The 14,301-nt window shown below is 39.7% G+C and overlaps 1 protein-coding gene across 1 annotated transcript in view; it reads left to right on the top strand.

Moving 5' to 3' along the window:
• LOC104502357 (WD repeat and FYVE domain-containing protein 3) overlaps positions 1–14,301 on the top strand; it is a gene marked incomplete at both ends in the record, with an annotated part of 41,321 nt that overhangs the window by 19,831 nt on the left and 7,189 nt on the right. Inside the window, 15 exons of the mRNA XM_010146324.1 lie at positions 1,033–1,190; positions 2,644–2,721; positions 3,737–3,964; positions 4,768–4,821; positions 7,184–7,352; positions 7,555–7,718; positions 8,489–8,637; positions 8,896–9,016; positions 9,387–9,472; positions 9,834–9,914; positions 10,440–10,494; positions 10,849–10,968; positions 11,783–11,900; positions 13,035–13,141; positions 13,911–14,064. Of these exons, the coding sequence (XP_010144626.1) occupies positions 1,033–1,190; positions 2,644–2,721; positions 3,737–3,964; positions 4,768–4,821; positions 7,184–7,352; positions 7,555–7,718; positions 8,489–8,637; positions 8,896–9,016; positions 9,387–9,472; positions 9,834–9,914; positions 10,440–10,494; positions 10,849–10,968; positions 11,783–11,900; positions 13,035–13,141; positions 13,911–14,064 (1,842 nt within the window). The remainder of the gene's footprint in view (positions 1–1,032; positions 1,191–2,643; positions 2,722–3,736; positions 3,965–4,767; positions 4,822–7,183; positions 7,353–7,554; positions 7,719–8,488; positions 8,638–8,895; positions 9,017–9,386; positions 9,473–9,833; positions 9,915–10,439; positions 10,495–10,848; positions 10,969–11,782; positions 11,901–13,034; positions 13,142–13,910; positions 14,065–14,301) is intronic.

Here is a 14,301-nt window from a genome sequence, read left to right as displayed (position 1 = left end):
CAGTATCTCCCTCATAGTGTATTTGCAGAAATGCTCAGAGTAGAGTGAAGGATCTTTGGAGAAATTATTGCTGTAAGAAAGTAGTAACGGTTATAAAGGAAGGAAAGAAAGCTCAGAAGGGAAGTAAATTAAAGAAACGGTGAGGGACGTAAGCATGTGTTTTCTAAGTCATAGGTAACTGATACAGTATGATCCGTTAGCTGAAATTGGAAGAATGTTAAACTGTTGAGAGAGTTGAACTAAGCTGCAATTTTTTTTTTCTTCAGTTTTAAAGTAAGCGCACTGGTCTTGTGGACCAGACTATTCACTATGATGGCTGTACGTGTGCAAAAAGATACAGTAGGCACACCTAGCTTCTCCGCTCAACGCAGGGTGTTTTATTACCTGATTGGTTAGTGGGGTCAAGCTTTAGCTCCTTTGAGTAGAGGTGCGGTCTCAGTTGCATTTTCTTTGCCAATACCTACTGTTTATAATAAATTATATAAATTCTGATATCTTTGTAACTGTTTTGATGAAAAAAATTCCTCCACATGCTGTCTCCCTTCTTTGGAATGTCCATGTGTTCTTTAAGGGATGTAAATCGGCACAATTATAGTTGGTAAAGGGTGGAGAGAGGCTAGGTGGTGATTTTGTTTATACATAGCTGGTTTTCACCTCTTTGGATTAGGACAGAATTCATAGCTCATGGACTCCAGTTTTGATAATTGATAAAAGGAGTAACAAATCTGTTTGACATGCTTCGTTTCAAAATGCAAGCAATTCCCAGATTTCACCTGGGGATCTTTGCTCACGCAAGTCATGAATGTTTGACGTGAATGTGACTGCTGCTGGGTACTCTTAAACTAGTAACAACAAAAAACCTCAAACAAACAAAAAATACACACACACACACAACCCCAAATCCCCAAAACATCCACCTTTTCAAAGCAGCAGGAAAGGCTATTCTATTTAAAATAATACTGTGATGGAGTGGGGGGGCGGGGAACACAACACCTAAAAAGTGCTCCCAACATTTTCTCTGTGGTTTTTCAGCTCATGAGAAGAAATGCATCAGTAGAGGTGAGGCATTGGTTCCAAGCACACAGTCCAAGCTTTCAAGAGTTAGCAGTGGGTTTGGTCTCTCTAAACTAACTGGTTCCAGGAGAAGCCGCAAGGAGAGTGGGCTGCATAAACACAACCTCTCTACACAGGTAATTTCTGTCAGTTAATAACACTCGGTCTGAAATCCAGCAGAATGAGTTCAAGGTATGTGGTAAGTATCCTAATGTAAGGAATTGTGCAGAGTGAGAATTACTATCTCTGGTGCTTGGTTTTCTTTCCCCTTTCTGGATATCCAGTCTGGGCATCTTGCTTCTTCCATCTTGCAAGATTCTTGCATCTTGCTGGGCATTGTGTCCTAATCTAGCAGCTGCATCTGCATATCTGTTACGTTAAGACTTAAACTCTTTGTTGTCGGTGAGACTGCTCAGCTGCTTCTGGTTGCGTATGTGTTTTATTGCTTTGCTAGTCTGGGTCTTAAGTTCACTTTGTAATACTGCTCCAAGATGGAAGCCGTGAGACAGATGCTTGTCCTTTTTTCCATCCTACCCCCAAGATTCCGTGGTTTAGAAAAATCTCTGTGTAAGCATGTACATATCATGACTGAACAAATTCTGCATGGCACTGTTTTTGTTGTACTAGAGAGAAGAGTTCAGCAAAACAGTGTGTGGTGGTAGAACTGCACATTTGCTTTACAAACCTGCTTACCTAAAAAAAAATAGATTTTTTTAAAATTTTTTTTAATTAGACGGAGTAGCATAACAGCAGTGCTCTCGGTAGACAGTACCTCGTGGGGCATTGCAAGGAGATAAAGTATTTGAGGCATTGAAAACAAAGTAAAGACAGGGGTTTGCAACTTTCAGAAAATTGAGTTCTTACTATATTTGCACTTGAAACATTGGGGAAGTTTTGGGTCAAGGAGGGCAGGTATATTCCTGCCACAAGGAGACATGTAACTCCTGGTGACTTGATTGGGAGTTTGTGTCCTGTGAAAAAAAATATGTTGCCAGTTCTCCTTCTGCTCTGGAAATTATTCAGTGGCTTTGATGAAATAGAGCATTCTCAGTGCTTTCAGTCCTCCTGGAGAGCAGGCACGTGTTAAAGTGAAAAGGAAGAAACTCATCAACTGAGCTGACAGGACCCATCAGTAGAGGGAGCAGTAAGTGAAAACGTACACCGCAGTACAGAGCCAGGAGTGCCAACGCCAGAGCGTTTCCAACAAACTAGGCAGCAGCTACAAAATACTACTTAGAGGGAGATAGGGGAAATTCATAATATTTGTCAGTGCCAATCTTTGGCTGTTTGGAAAGGTGCTGAACATGTGTTTGCATTTGGAATATTTTCCAAATGTCTGCCCGTTTCCTTTAAACAATATTCCTGTGTGTGAATTTACTGCCTTGACAACAAACAATCGAACAACCAAAACCTTAAGTACTGTTTCATGTGGTAGTTTGAAATTTATCCTCTTAGTGCTTTTTCTGTTTTCTTTTTTTTAAAGGAACTATCCTTTGTGAGCAAGTTTAGCAAGGTGAGGTATTCATAGACTTTTCATTCAAACAAGATACTCTTTTATAAAGTGTCGCTTTGTCTGTCCTCTTACCTTAGGAAATTTCCCAGTGGATGTTCACTCACATTGCAGTGGTCCGGGACCTGGTTGATATGCAGTATAAGGAATATCAGGAGGTATGGCTGAGAGGATTAATTACCTGACACTGATATTTTGATCTCTTCGGTTACACTGAGCACATTTCTCAGTATGGAGCTTGTGAAATACTAGATCGCCAGCAACGAAATGCTTGAATGCTCAGATACATTTGTTATTTTTAGGGGGGCTTTAAAGTGCAATCAAATAAACAAATGAGGAAACTCATTTTGATCTGGTTATAGATGAAAACTCCTATAGCAATATTACATGTTAAATCTTAATTTTTTTTCAAGAAGCTTAAATCTTTCCTTAGAAAAGTCAAAAAAAAAAAAAGAAAGAGAGAGATTGGAAATATGCTAGAATATGCTGTCTTCCTAAAATGTTGTACAACTTCAGGGAAGCGTTGTGTACAAACACTACTTTTGTAGTCATGCAGAGAAAATTTTATGGTACCATTCCCACACCATGCAGTGACAGAACGTGGCTGCTCTGTGCCTTCTCGAATGAAATCAACGCACCCTGCTGTTCCTTCCAAACATCCGCAGAAAGACCTTTTGTTCAAACTAGTTACTGAACTGCTTGCTATAAATCTTAAGAAATCAGCTACCAAGAAACAAGTCATTGAAAGCAAGTATTAAATTAGTTTAAAAAGACAACACCAAACTTTGTTTCATTTAACTTCTTTCTCCAGGGTAAATAGAGGCAGGGAAGGTCTCCAAAACAAGTTTCGTTTTAATTCTTAAAATCCTTTTCCAAAACCACTGGATTAGTGTTTTATTTCTTTCATATTTGCTCTTTAGAAATACATTCAATTAACAATACAAACCAAAAGCAGAGGGTTTTTTGGTTTTTTTCCTTTTCTGTTGAGATTATAATATGAATACTGGAACTGGTAACAAACCAGAAATTTCATTGTAGTATATTAGAAGATGCTATTAGAATTATGAATTGTTACACTTTTTTTCTGAAATGTAGTGGAAAAGTCTCTGCTCTCATCAGAGACAGGTTTAAAAGCATCACTCCTGATGCATATACAAATGTCTTTGTATTCAGCGTCAGCAGAATGCATTAAAATACGTGACAGAAGAGTGGTCTCAGATTGAATATGAGTTACTACGAGAACGAGGTTTGTGGGGTCCCCCCATTGGCTCCCATCTTGACAAGTGGATGTTGGAGATGACTGAGGGTCCCTGCAGAATGAGGAAAAAGATGGTGCGAAATGACATGTTTTACGTTCAGTATCCCTACATGCCTGAAGCTGAGCAAGAAACAAACCTGCTGGTAAGTATTCGAGATTTTGTGAAGAGAATTTTATGCCCTGTTGTAAAATCTGTATTTTTGTTATAAGTTTTTCTTAAGAAATATATTATACTTTGTTGGCGTTACCTGATATTCTGTCTGTATGTCCTAAATGGTTGGTAAGGTCCAGTTGTTCCTCATAGTATATTCAAGGAAGGGATTGAATCACTCAGCTCAAAACTAAGTGGGCTGGAAGCCTGTCAATTGCAACATAAGATGACGTGTGCTTGCAGCAGCTAAGTGATCTTGCAGTGAACAGCAGAGCATCTTCACAGGACTCTAGAGTCTGGAAGTACCGTAGCTATGAGAGGTTTCAGTCTGAGTTCTCGGCCTTCTGCTAGATAATGTGCGAAACAGTGATCTGAAAAAATAAGAAAAAACCCAAACAGACTATGGGCCTTTCGTCCATCCATGAGTACGAATGTGGGCTGTATGTGGCTTGCATGTGGCCTTTGAAGGCCTGGCAGTTAGTTCCTGTTAATTTTGGAACACTGTTTTAAGAAATGGAGAATGTCGCTCCTTTTTCACTGTCTCCTTTTCAGCATGCTGTAAGCCTGCAGGATTTTTTCCCTCAAGTTAAACATGAGTGTCAAAGTACTTAAAACAAGCAAACAAAAATAGCATTCAGTCAGTTTTAAACCATTAGCTGCATTTGTCGGCTTGCAGTCTGACACATAATAGCTGCAGTGATAGTCTGATTCACAGAAAGTGGAGAAACGTGCCACCATACATTCTTGTCAAGTGTTCTTTCTCTGATGTTTATATAATTGATGCCCTGTTTTCAGTCTGACTTCTCAAGTAGACTTCCTGAGACATCTGATGATACCATTCCTCAAAAGGTAAAGAAACAAGTACCCTGAAAGAATGTAAATAAACAGAACTTCTTTTCCTCCTGCATGTTAGGCAGTCCTAACAAGGCTTCTACGTTTGGCTTTCAACTTGCTCTTTCAGTAAATATTTCCGGGCCTAAGGATTTTTTCAGTCATCACGTTAGAAGATGTCACTGTGCTCTCCTCAACCTTCACCTAATAAAACGTCCTGTAGATCTTCCCTTCCTTGCTGCACACTAACAGGCTGTGTTGGGCTGTGCTGTCACTGTTCTCACTGTGTGAAGTGTTGTGGCTTTGGGATCTGAACTAATGGTCAGTGGAACACGTTTAGTGATGGGCAACACGATCGCTTGGAGGCACTTACTGGGTAAGCATTTCTTTCTAAGAGAGGATCTGCTGAGCAGCTTTTCTGCTTTTGGGCCATAATGGGCTGTAACAGGCCTGCTTTTGTTAGAGCCCAGCTTAATTTTGTCTTAGCTGACTCTTCTCCTCATTTGTACCATTAACAAAATATACAAGTTTGTTTTGAGATCTGAATCCTACCATGAAAGTAGCACTTGTTTGGAAGTGGCAGCTCTGCGAGCATTTCAGTATTTTGCTGCTTCTCTGTTAATTACCATCACAGTCTTGCCCATCACTAAGTACAACGTGTAATGTGTGTTCACTCATTTTGAATTACAAACAATGATAAACTAATACATGTAAATGAAAGTAATTCTATTGTATAGAATATCTAATATAAATAGGTACTGCTTTCCTTTCTTCGTGTTAGCAGTGCTAATTAGGATTTCTTTTTTTAGGCTATACATAAGTTGATTCTGCAAAGGTTTTAAGTATCATTTAAGTGGCATTTTTGTGACAATAAGCGATGAAGATACAGTTGGATATAAGTGAGCAAATCAGATCACAGTGCCTTAGATTTTTTCCTTTTGGGGGGAGCCAATTTGACCTGAAATAGTAAATCTCTGTGGTGCTGATCTTAATCCCTTCACCCATTCTGAGCATCCATAAAGCTAGTTTGATTTTATGGGTCACTTAGTTTCCCTCTAGACTATCATACTGATGAACGAAAAAAAAAGAAAAATAAGAAAAAGAAATCACCTTTTACGTATTTCCAGTTATTACTGCAAAAGTGGACTAGGGAAAACCTTGACTGAAATGGCACTGTTATTCTACAATTCTACACGATGTAAAGCATTGAACCGCATTTATTAGAGTAATATCTTTTAATTATCCCAATATAATTTTGAAATTCATGTGAAATAATGCTACAAAACAAAAAAAATTATTTGTGATGGAGAACTGATCATATTCACAAAGCTTTCTAGAGTTTGAGTGTGGGGCTAAACAGTAGCTGGAGAAGAAAATTTTCAACTGCAGTATTAAATCAACGGGTTTTCATACATCCATGTGCATCAGTATGTTTTAATTTCAGAAAGTCTCTTGGTTCTTTAATACCATTTTTTATCTTCACCTGTATCTCCTGTGATCATTCTGACATATTTATTGTCCTCATTTAGTTCTCTACTTCTGTTTTGAATGTAACCTCCATAACCAAGCGAGGAACATGAGAATTAGCTTGTGGTGGGGGATGGAATGGCCAAAGGGGTGGGGGGTGGGTGGCAGCAGTGCAGGGGTGGAACAAACAAACAAAAAACCCCTCAATAAATCAACCCCCAACAAAACAAAAACACCCAAAGCAAAAAAACACCACACCACCACCATGACGAAATGTATCATAGTCCATGGTCGTCACCCGAAGGTACAAACGGTGCTCAAAGAACGACTTTGGTCAGGTGGGTACTCTTGTGCCAGTCTGCTGCCCACAAACCATAAGAATCTTGACTAAAAAAGGAACAACTGAATTAATGAAGAATTCCTGAGCCTTACAGCTGGTCCCTGGCTGCTTTTAGTTCATCAGTTTCCACATGTGTATATCTTTCCTTGAGGCAATTTTCCAGTTGAACTGTTGCTTAGTAGAGAAGTCAGCTGGCTTATGAATAAGGTGCACGTGTGTGGGCAGGTGTGAAAGATGGTAGAATGGCCATCTCCTCTACCAGTCTTAAGCACAAGTATTCCAGCCTTCTGTGACAGTTCATAACATGCTGGCCACACTTCTTATTTCCCATGTTGTAGGTTTATCTGCAGGCATTTCTGCAACCCCATTGTTACTTGAGTGGCAGAATAGCTCCCTTGCAAAGCAGCTGACAGTCTAGTTCTACTAGTCTGTTTCTGTCTGTGGTGGCGTATGACTGAGCCTGCACAAAACACTTGACGGGCATGCACTCTGCTGCACACAGTATTCCTGAAACACATTCACTGGAGTGAGGGAGGAGCGACTGACCAAGCAATTTCTTCAATTTTTTCTAAGAAACCTGCTCGTTACCGAAGAGCTATTAGTTACGACAGCAAGGAGTACTATATGCGCCTGGCTTCTGGGAACCCTGCAGTCTTTCAGGACACGATAGAAGAAAACACAGTGGGTGAAACAACGCAGCAGGAGCCAGAACACGGGGAGGACACTATTGCGAGAGTCAAAGGTTAGATCATTTGTCCTATCCTGAGCTGTTTTCTCTACATTTGTCTGTCTTTATATCTTCTGATCATTTGCATTAAGTGTAAGGATCTGTAAGACTCTTGTTCTTCTGTCTTAGCGTTGGAACAGTAATTTAAGTGTTGGTTTTACAAAGTGAGTTTTCCATGTGTCAGGTTTTTATTTATCTCTCTGTTCTTCTTTTCTAGGCCTGGTGAAGCCTCCCCTAAAACGATCTCGCTCTGCTCCTGACGGAGGAGATGATGAAAACCAGGACCAGTCGCAGGATCAGATTGTTGAGGGGAGTTCAATTGATGAAGAGGAGAAGACTGACAATACAACTTTGCTTCGACTTCTGGAAGAAGGAGAGAAGGTACTGTGTTCTTAAAACTCACTAAGCACTTACTGTGTTGGAATTTCTGAATGACATGTCACAAGCATGAATGAAAGTCTTAAATACCTTTGGTGATCTGTAGTGGAATTTGCTTAATAATTTAGTAGCTGCTTCTTTGAAACCAAGTATGTGCTCTGGTCCAATGAGATCCTGAGCTGAAAACAGTCTTTCTTTTTTCCTTCTGCCTGCTAGGGAAAAAAGAACCTGTTCTGAAACGAAAGCTATGAGCTATCCCATGCTTGGATTATTATCTTGTCAACTTAATGAGTCCAGACAGAAAATGTACATTGAAAATGTAAATACTGAACTTGCAGCACTGACTATAATTAATTTTTCTCTGCACTAGAACGAAAAACCTTGATAATTAGTATTTTATCCTGAAGAACAGTGTTGAATGACTGTGCCACGTTTGGTATTTCAGACTTTGTCCATGTAAAATATACCAGTAAATACATTGGTTGATCATAGTCAAGTGGGCTACAGGTTCTAAAATCTGCTCAAGAAGCATGGTGCAAGGAGATAAGTTGGTTAATATATAAATCTGTATCATACAGAGAAGACTTTATTTAACTCCCTTCCCAATTGCTAATTGCAGGCTTTATGTATATCTCTGATTAAGGAGGAAAATGGCAGAATTTTTGCTGTATCTACAAGCGCTCAGCTGGTGTCTGGGACTTGTTCTAACAAAGCAATGGTCCAAGCCAGAGTTCATTAACCTGCTTTTGCTAAGTGTCTGCTTTTCGTTACAGATTCAGCATATGTACCGCTGTGCTCGGGTTCAGGGCCTTGACACCAGCGAAGGGCTACTTCTGTTTGGGAAAGAGCACTTCTATGTCATCGATGGATTTACCATGACAGCCACCAGGGAAATACGGGATATTGAGACACTGCCTCCAAAGTAAGCAGATTAGTAGAGGCTTTCCTCAGTCTTTTAATAGTGGAACAAGAAGTGTTTAATGAGATTTTTGAGGAGTCAGCTCCAGAATTATGTCAGATGCAGAAGGACCTCAGGAGCAGTTTTCTCTGCTCTCACAGATTGCTCAGTGTCGTATGGTATATTGTGAAAATAGGCTGTTTCTGTAACCAGGCTCTCGTATGATTTCAGAGAATAATTCTTTTATCTTCTTATCTCTTGCCTGTTTATGCTCAATTAAAGGATGCATGAACCAATCATACCTAGGGGAGCAAGGCAAGGTCCAAGTCAGCTCAAAAGAACGTGCAGCATTTTTGCATATGAAGATATTAAAGAAGTACATAAAAGGAGGTACCTTTTGCAGGTAATTTGGGCACTGTATTTGGACTGAGGAGCCAACTTGGGAATTTTTTGATGATGTCATTTTTAAAAAGTAAAATAAATACGTAACTGATCAGTATTTGGAAAGTGAAGCTATTCACTGTGTCGAAAGTGAATTGCTTAAGCTGGGCATCCTCATTTGAATGTTTGGCTTACCACGGTTTAGTGCATTTGGTATATCAGTGAATTTTAGTGTTCTGAAAATTATACATCTGGCCGCACAAAGCGAGGTCTGCTTCACCATGATTTGGTGTCAGATGTAGTTAGTATGACTAAACTGGTCAGTGCCTGACCTTCGGAGGTGACAAACAAATGCGTTAGTGTTGACATGCTTTTGTCCTCTTTATTTTCAGCCAATTGCAATTGAAGTTTTCTCAGGAGATGGACGGAACTATCTTCTAGCTTTCCAAAAAGGAGTCAGAAACAAAGTTTATCAAAGGTATTGTAAAATAAGTTAAAACATTTAATCTGAGTATTTACAAATAGCTGTGTGGAGCCCATATTTGAGCCTACGGTGACCTAAGAACCAGAAGCAGATGGAGTCATGGTGGATGTTAGGCAGTGGATAACCTGACAGCAACTTAGTGCTGTGTGAAAGGACCCCTAGGAAGCACTGATGCCGGCACGTGAAGCTCGCCGTATGCGTTCAGCAAGAAAAAGGCCATCCCAGTTGTGTTGAAGGTGTTGAATGGCTGCTCAAAACAAAGTCTGTGGCTGTAGTAAATGCACTCTTTTTCTAAGGAGAAGACGTACCAAGGACAGAAACACTAATCTTAATCTCCTTTTAACTGCTGCTGCAGGTTTTTGGCTGTGGTGCCATCTCTAACCGACAGTTCGGAGTCGGTGTCTGGGCAGAGACCAAATACCAGCGTAGAGCAAGGGTAGGTGATTCTGTTGCTTGCAAGCTCTGTAGCTCATCGGTTTGAAATAAATGATGCTGGTGTTATAGTCAGGATTCACTAGAGAGTTCTGCAACCCTCATTTAAAATTTGGCATTGCCAGAATAAGTAATGAGTGATGTTGGGCTAGTATCATCGGTAACATTGGGGTATCTTCTCACCGATTAACATATGCCCTCAGGATTAACATTATCCACATACAAATACATTCTCAAAGGGATTGAAGAGCCAAAGCCGTTAGATTTCTCCAAGTTGTTAAAGATATCTTCCTTAATGGCAGCCTGTTAGATACATTTGTACTTGCACTGAATTACATAATTAATGTGCATAATTCTAACAGTGTGTCTTTAGCAATAATAAAAAAAGGCACTGTGAAAAAGAACAAGGCCTCTTTTTCTAATTTTCACGGTTTCTAAGTTTCAATCTTAAAACTTCCAATTTTTCTTGTGAAGACATAATCCAGATCTTACTGCTAAATCCAAAAATGTGTTTCCTTCTTCCCATTAGGTCTGGCTTGCTTAGCACTTTAGTGGGAGAAAAATCTGTTACTCAAAGATGGGAAGTAAGTATGAAAATTTAGCGGGGGGATGTATTAAATTTCACATTTTACAGCAATATGTAATTAAATGTTGCACGTAAGTTACATCCTTTGATTCAAACAGGTGGAATATACTGCTCTGTGAAATGTATCTCAGCATTTTAGCTTATAGTATTTTATGATACCATCATCAAATAGAAAATGTTTCTACCATTGAAACTGCAAGGGGAGGGACTGTAGTAAAAGTAGAGGGAGCATTGCGATGTTCAAGTAAGTTTTGTGTGTGTGAGGAGAGTGGAATGCTTGGACAATCTGGTAGTGTAGATATTTGATTGTTGTGAAGGGAATACTTTACAATTGTTATCTGTCTTCCTTAAGAGAGGAGAGATCAGTAACTTCCAGTACCTGATGCACTTAAACACTCTGGCGGGCAGATCCTATAACGATCTCATGCAGTACCCCGTCTTTCCCTGGATCCTCGCAGACTATGATTCGGAGGTATGTAAAATACCTTGTCAGTAATCTTTTATATGTTGGAGGTTTTACAAATGTTACAGCTGGCTCATACTGCCTTGGTAAAACTGAGGCTTATCTTTATGGCCAGTTGTTTGATTTCATCTGTTTTGTCATGTTCCTCCCACTCACAGTGAGTAGGTTATTAGAGAGTCTTGGCTGTCCCTCGTGGCTAGCTCCTTGCCTGCGCTGGTTTAACAGATGATACTGGAATGTGCACAGGTGACGGCCAGATTCATGCCTTATCCTAGGGCAGTTGCCTCTCTATGCTGCAGCAGTTTCTGTAAGTCTTTACATTAGCTTTCTGCTGAATATCCTGAAGGACGTTATAGCCACAGATAAAGCTTGCTCGTGCAGGAGATTTGGGTAGGGGCTGCTATGAAATCTCACCCCATGGTGAATAATTTGCTTTTGGGAATGGTGAAACATTCTGTTAATGCTTGTGGACAGCCTTTGCTACTAGCCAGACCATAACATAAGATATTGTTCGGGTGCATGTTGAGTATTCAAGAACAGAATTAGGAGTGATTGAGGAACAGGATGAGAGAAACAGGAAAAATTATCCAGAGACCAGGTGGGACTTAAAAAACGCCGACTCAGATCAGGCTGAAGGACCGTTTTAAGTAATCCATTGCACCTGCTGTGTATGTAGAAAACAAAGATGATGTCCTTAGAAAGTATGTGGTGTTAAATATGGTAATCAGCACTGTTGAAAAGGTTTGTTTGGTTGAATTTTTTTGTTTAATAAAATTGGTGTGGGGTTTTGGGGGGGATTTGTTGTTTGTTTTGTTTTTTTAAGGAACTGGATCTTACAAATCCCAAGACATTCAGAAATCTGGCGAAGCCCATGGGAGCTCAAACAGAAGACAGGTTAGCCCAGTACAAGAAGCGATACAAAGACTGGGAGGATCCCAATGGTAAGTAATGGTACATCCCGCAGGAAGAGCAGAGAGATATGTGCCTGTTGTGTTGGAAGTCATGGATTTTTATATTATGTTATTGGTCATGAGATATGGATGTGGCTGTGCAGAACCCTACCGTGTTTTTTAGTGGCTCTCCAACAAATACTAAATTAGAGCAAAGGGACATTGGTTTTCTTTCTGTATCATTTGTTTTAAATCTGAATAGCAGCTTTTATACGTAAAAATAAAGACAGAACAGTTGCACGTTCAAAACAGTTTAACATTGGCTAAAGCCAATGGGCTTTAGCCCGTTTGGCAGGCGTGTGAAGCCCACAACCAGCTGTCTCTACTAATACAGTCTGAGTGCTGCTGCCAGAAAAGGAGTTATACAGAGGAATGGGAATACTTCTGCATTAGCAGTGCTGTAGCTTTTTAACTTCTTGATACGTGAGGTTTTGCTAAGCACTTTCCTAACAACAAGAAAAACCAACCCCAGAATGAGATGTGATTATGTATTCTTGATTTTAGAGCTTCCTTATACATTGAAAATAGAACTTGTGTGATTGGCAGGACAGCTTGCGTGTTTTTATTGAAAACATAAGCCTGTTTTACTGCTATGATGCTGTTCTGTATCAAACAACAGTAGGTGGCAAAGACATTCATTCCTAGAGATGAATCAGTATGTTCTAAGTGTATTTATTTTTCCAGGAAATTAAGAAAGTAAAAGCTGTTCAAAATCAGTAGCCAACAATTCTGAGACGTAATTCTGCCTAAGCCTTTAATTACACAACAACCAACAAGACTTAAAGTTAAAAAAAAAAAAAAAAAAAGGTTTCTTCAGCAGAAGTCGCCATAGCTGCCCCCTGACTTTTCAGTTAGTTAAAATAAACAATGACTGACCATTCCACGTTGTTCTGCAGAGGCCTCTTGAATTAGGGCTACTGGACTGGTGCCAAAACTGAAGTGGTGACCATGACAAAACGTAAAACTTTCAGATTCATAAGAATGAAAACCACAAATTCTGATTTTTACTTGTGTCCAAGGGTCACAGAGTAATTAAAATGCATCGTTAATTAAATTTTTTCTCAATTAGTACTGATTCTGTCACCTAACTGCTTTATTTGTTGTTTGATTTTTGTTCTTCCACAGGAGAAACCCCAGCTTATCACTATGGGACCCACTATTCATCAGCCATGATAGTGGCTTCCTATCTTGTCCGAATGGAGCCTTTTACTCAGATTTTCTTACGGTTACAGGTAAAAGTTACACCACCTCACTTCATGTTTCTTTCCTGCAGTGTACATCTGAGTCCTAAGTGAAAAATAAGATCAATTGGCTTTGTTTTCATCAGATATGGTAGAAGAAATATTTTTAACAGAGTTGTTGTTGCCTGGGAGGTTTTAGATGTTTCTTTGTGAAAGATGTAACGGAATTCACAATTTTTTCTTGTAATTTGAACATTTTTCTTAATGCATGCAGAACAAATTATCAGCAGACAAAAACTGAAGCAAGTTTTATTGTGAAAAATATTTTACTCATCATGCTTTATTTGTCTGTTGTTGAAAGAATCATATGCCAGTTGTTTAGTTCTGTGCTGGAGGTGTTGAAAGACTGTTATTTTAAACTTATACATCTATCCGAAGAGTGATTATAGTACTGAGTTTTAAAATAAATGAATGTTTGCAGAGCCTGGAATTGTTTGCCAGTTCGACGGTGAAGTGGTTTGTAGCATTACATGTCAAATGTTTTCCGAGACAGAAGACATCAGCAAAAAGATTTGTGTTTCTCTGGAAGAGACTGAACTGTGAAATAGGACTATATGACTCTCTTCTTAAAACAGTGTGTGTCTGTGTCTCGGTGTACCAAAAAGTAATGCAGCAGTTTAAATCCATTGCGTTAGGGGAAAAAACATTCTATGTTCTAAGTGTCTTTATTAGCCAGAGGATGTTCTGATTTGCCTCTTGGCAAAGTCTGCCGTGCCGAGAGATACTGTGAATCTGACGCGCTTCTCGCTCTGTCCCGCAGGGCGGTCACTTTGACCTAGCTGACCGAATGTTTCACAGCGTACGGGAGGCTTGGTATTCAGCGTCAAAGCACAACATGGCAGATGTGAAGGAGCTCATCCCAGAGTTCTTCTACCTCCCTGAGTTCCTGCTCAATTCCAACAACTTTGACCTAGGTAGGCAGAAGGAGCACGATTGCATTGCTACAGTGGCGAAAGCAGCGCCAGACAGTCTGACGTGAGAAAAGCGTCCCATAATATGGGCAGAAAAAGACCTGTTTATCTGCATGAGAATGTGACAAATAACTTGCATGTTCTGACGTGAAAGCATAAGCAGGACTACTGGTGGTATATCCTGATACTACGTGTTTATTCAGTGTTAGGTTTGACAGTCTCAATGACTCGGAACCCCTC

This window comes from Buceros rhinoceros, unplaced genomic scaffold, assembly GCF_000710305.1.
Source record: "Buceros rhinoceros silvestris isolate BGI_N320 unplaced genomic scaffold, ASM71030v1 scaffold40960, whole genome shotgun sequence".
NCBI classification, from domain to species: Eukaryota; Metazoa; Chordata; class Aves; order Bucerotiformes; family Bucerotidae; genus Buceros; species Buceros rhinoceros.
The sequence above is the reverse complement of the archived record's forward strand: the minus strand, read 5'-3'. Positions and strand labels throughout refer to the sequence as shown.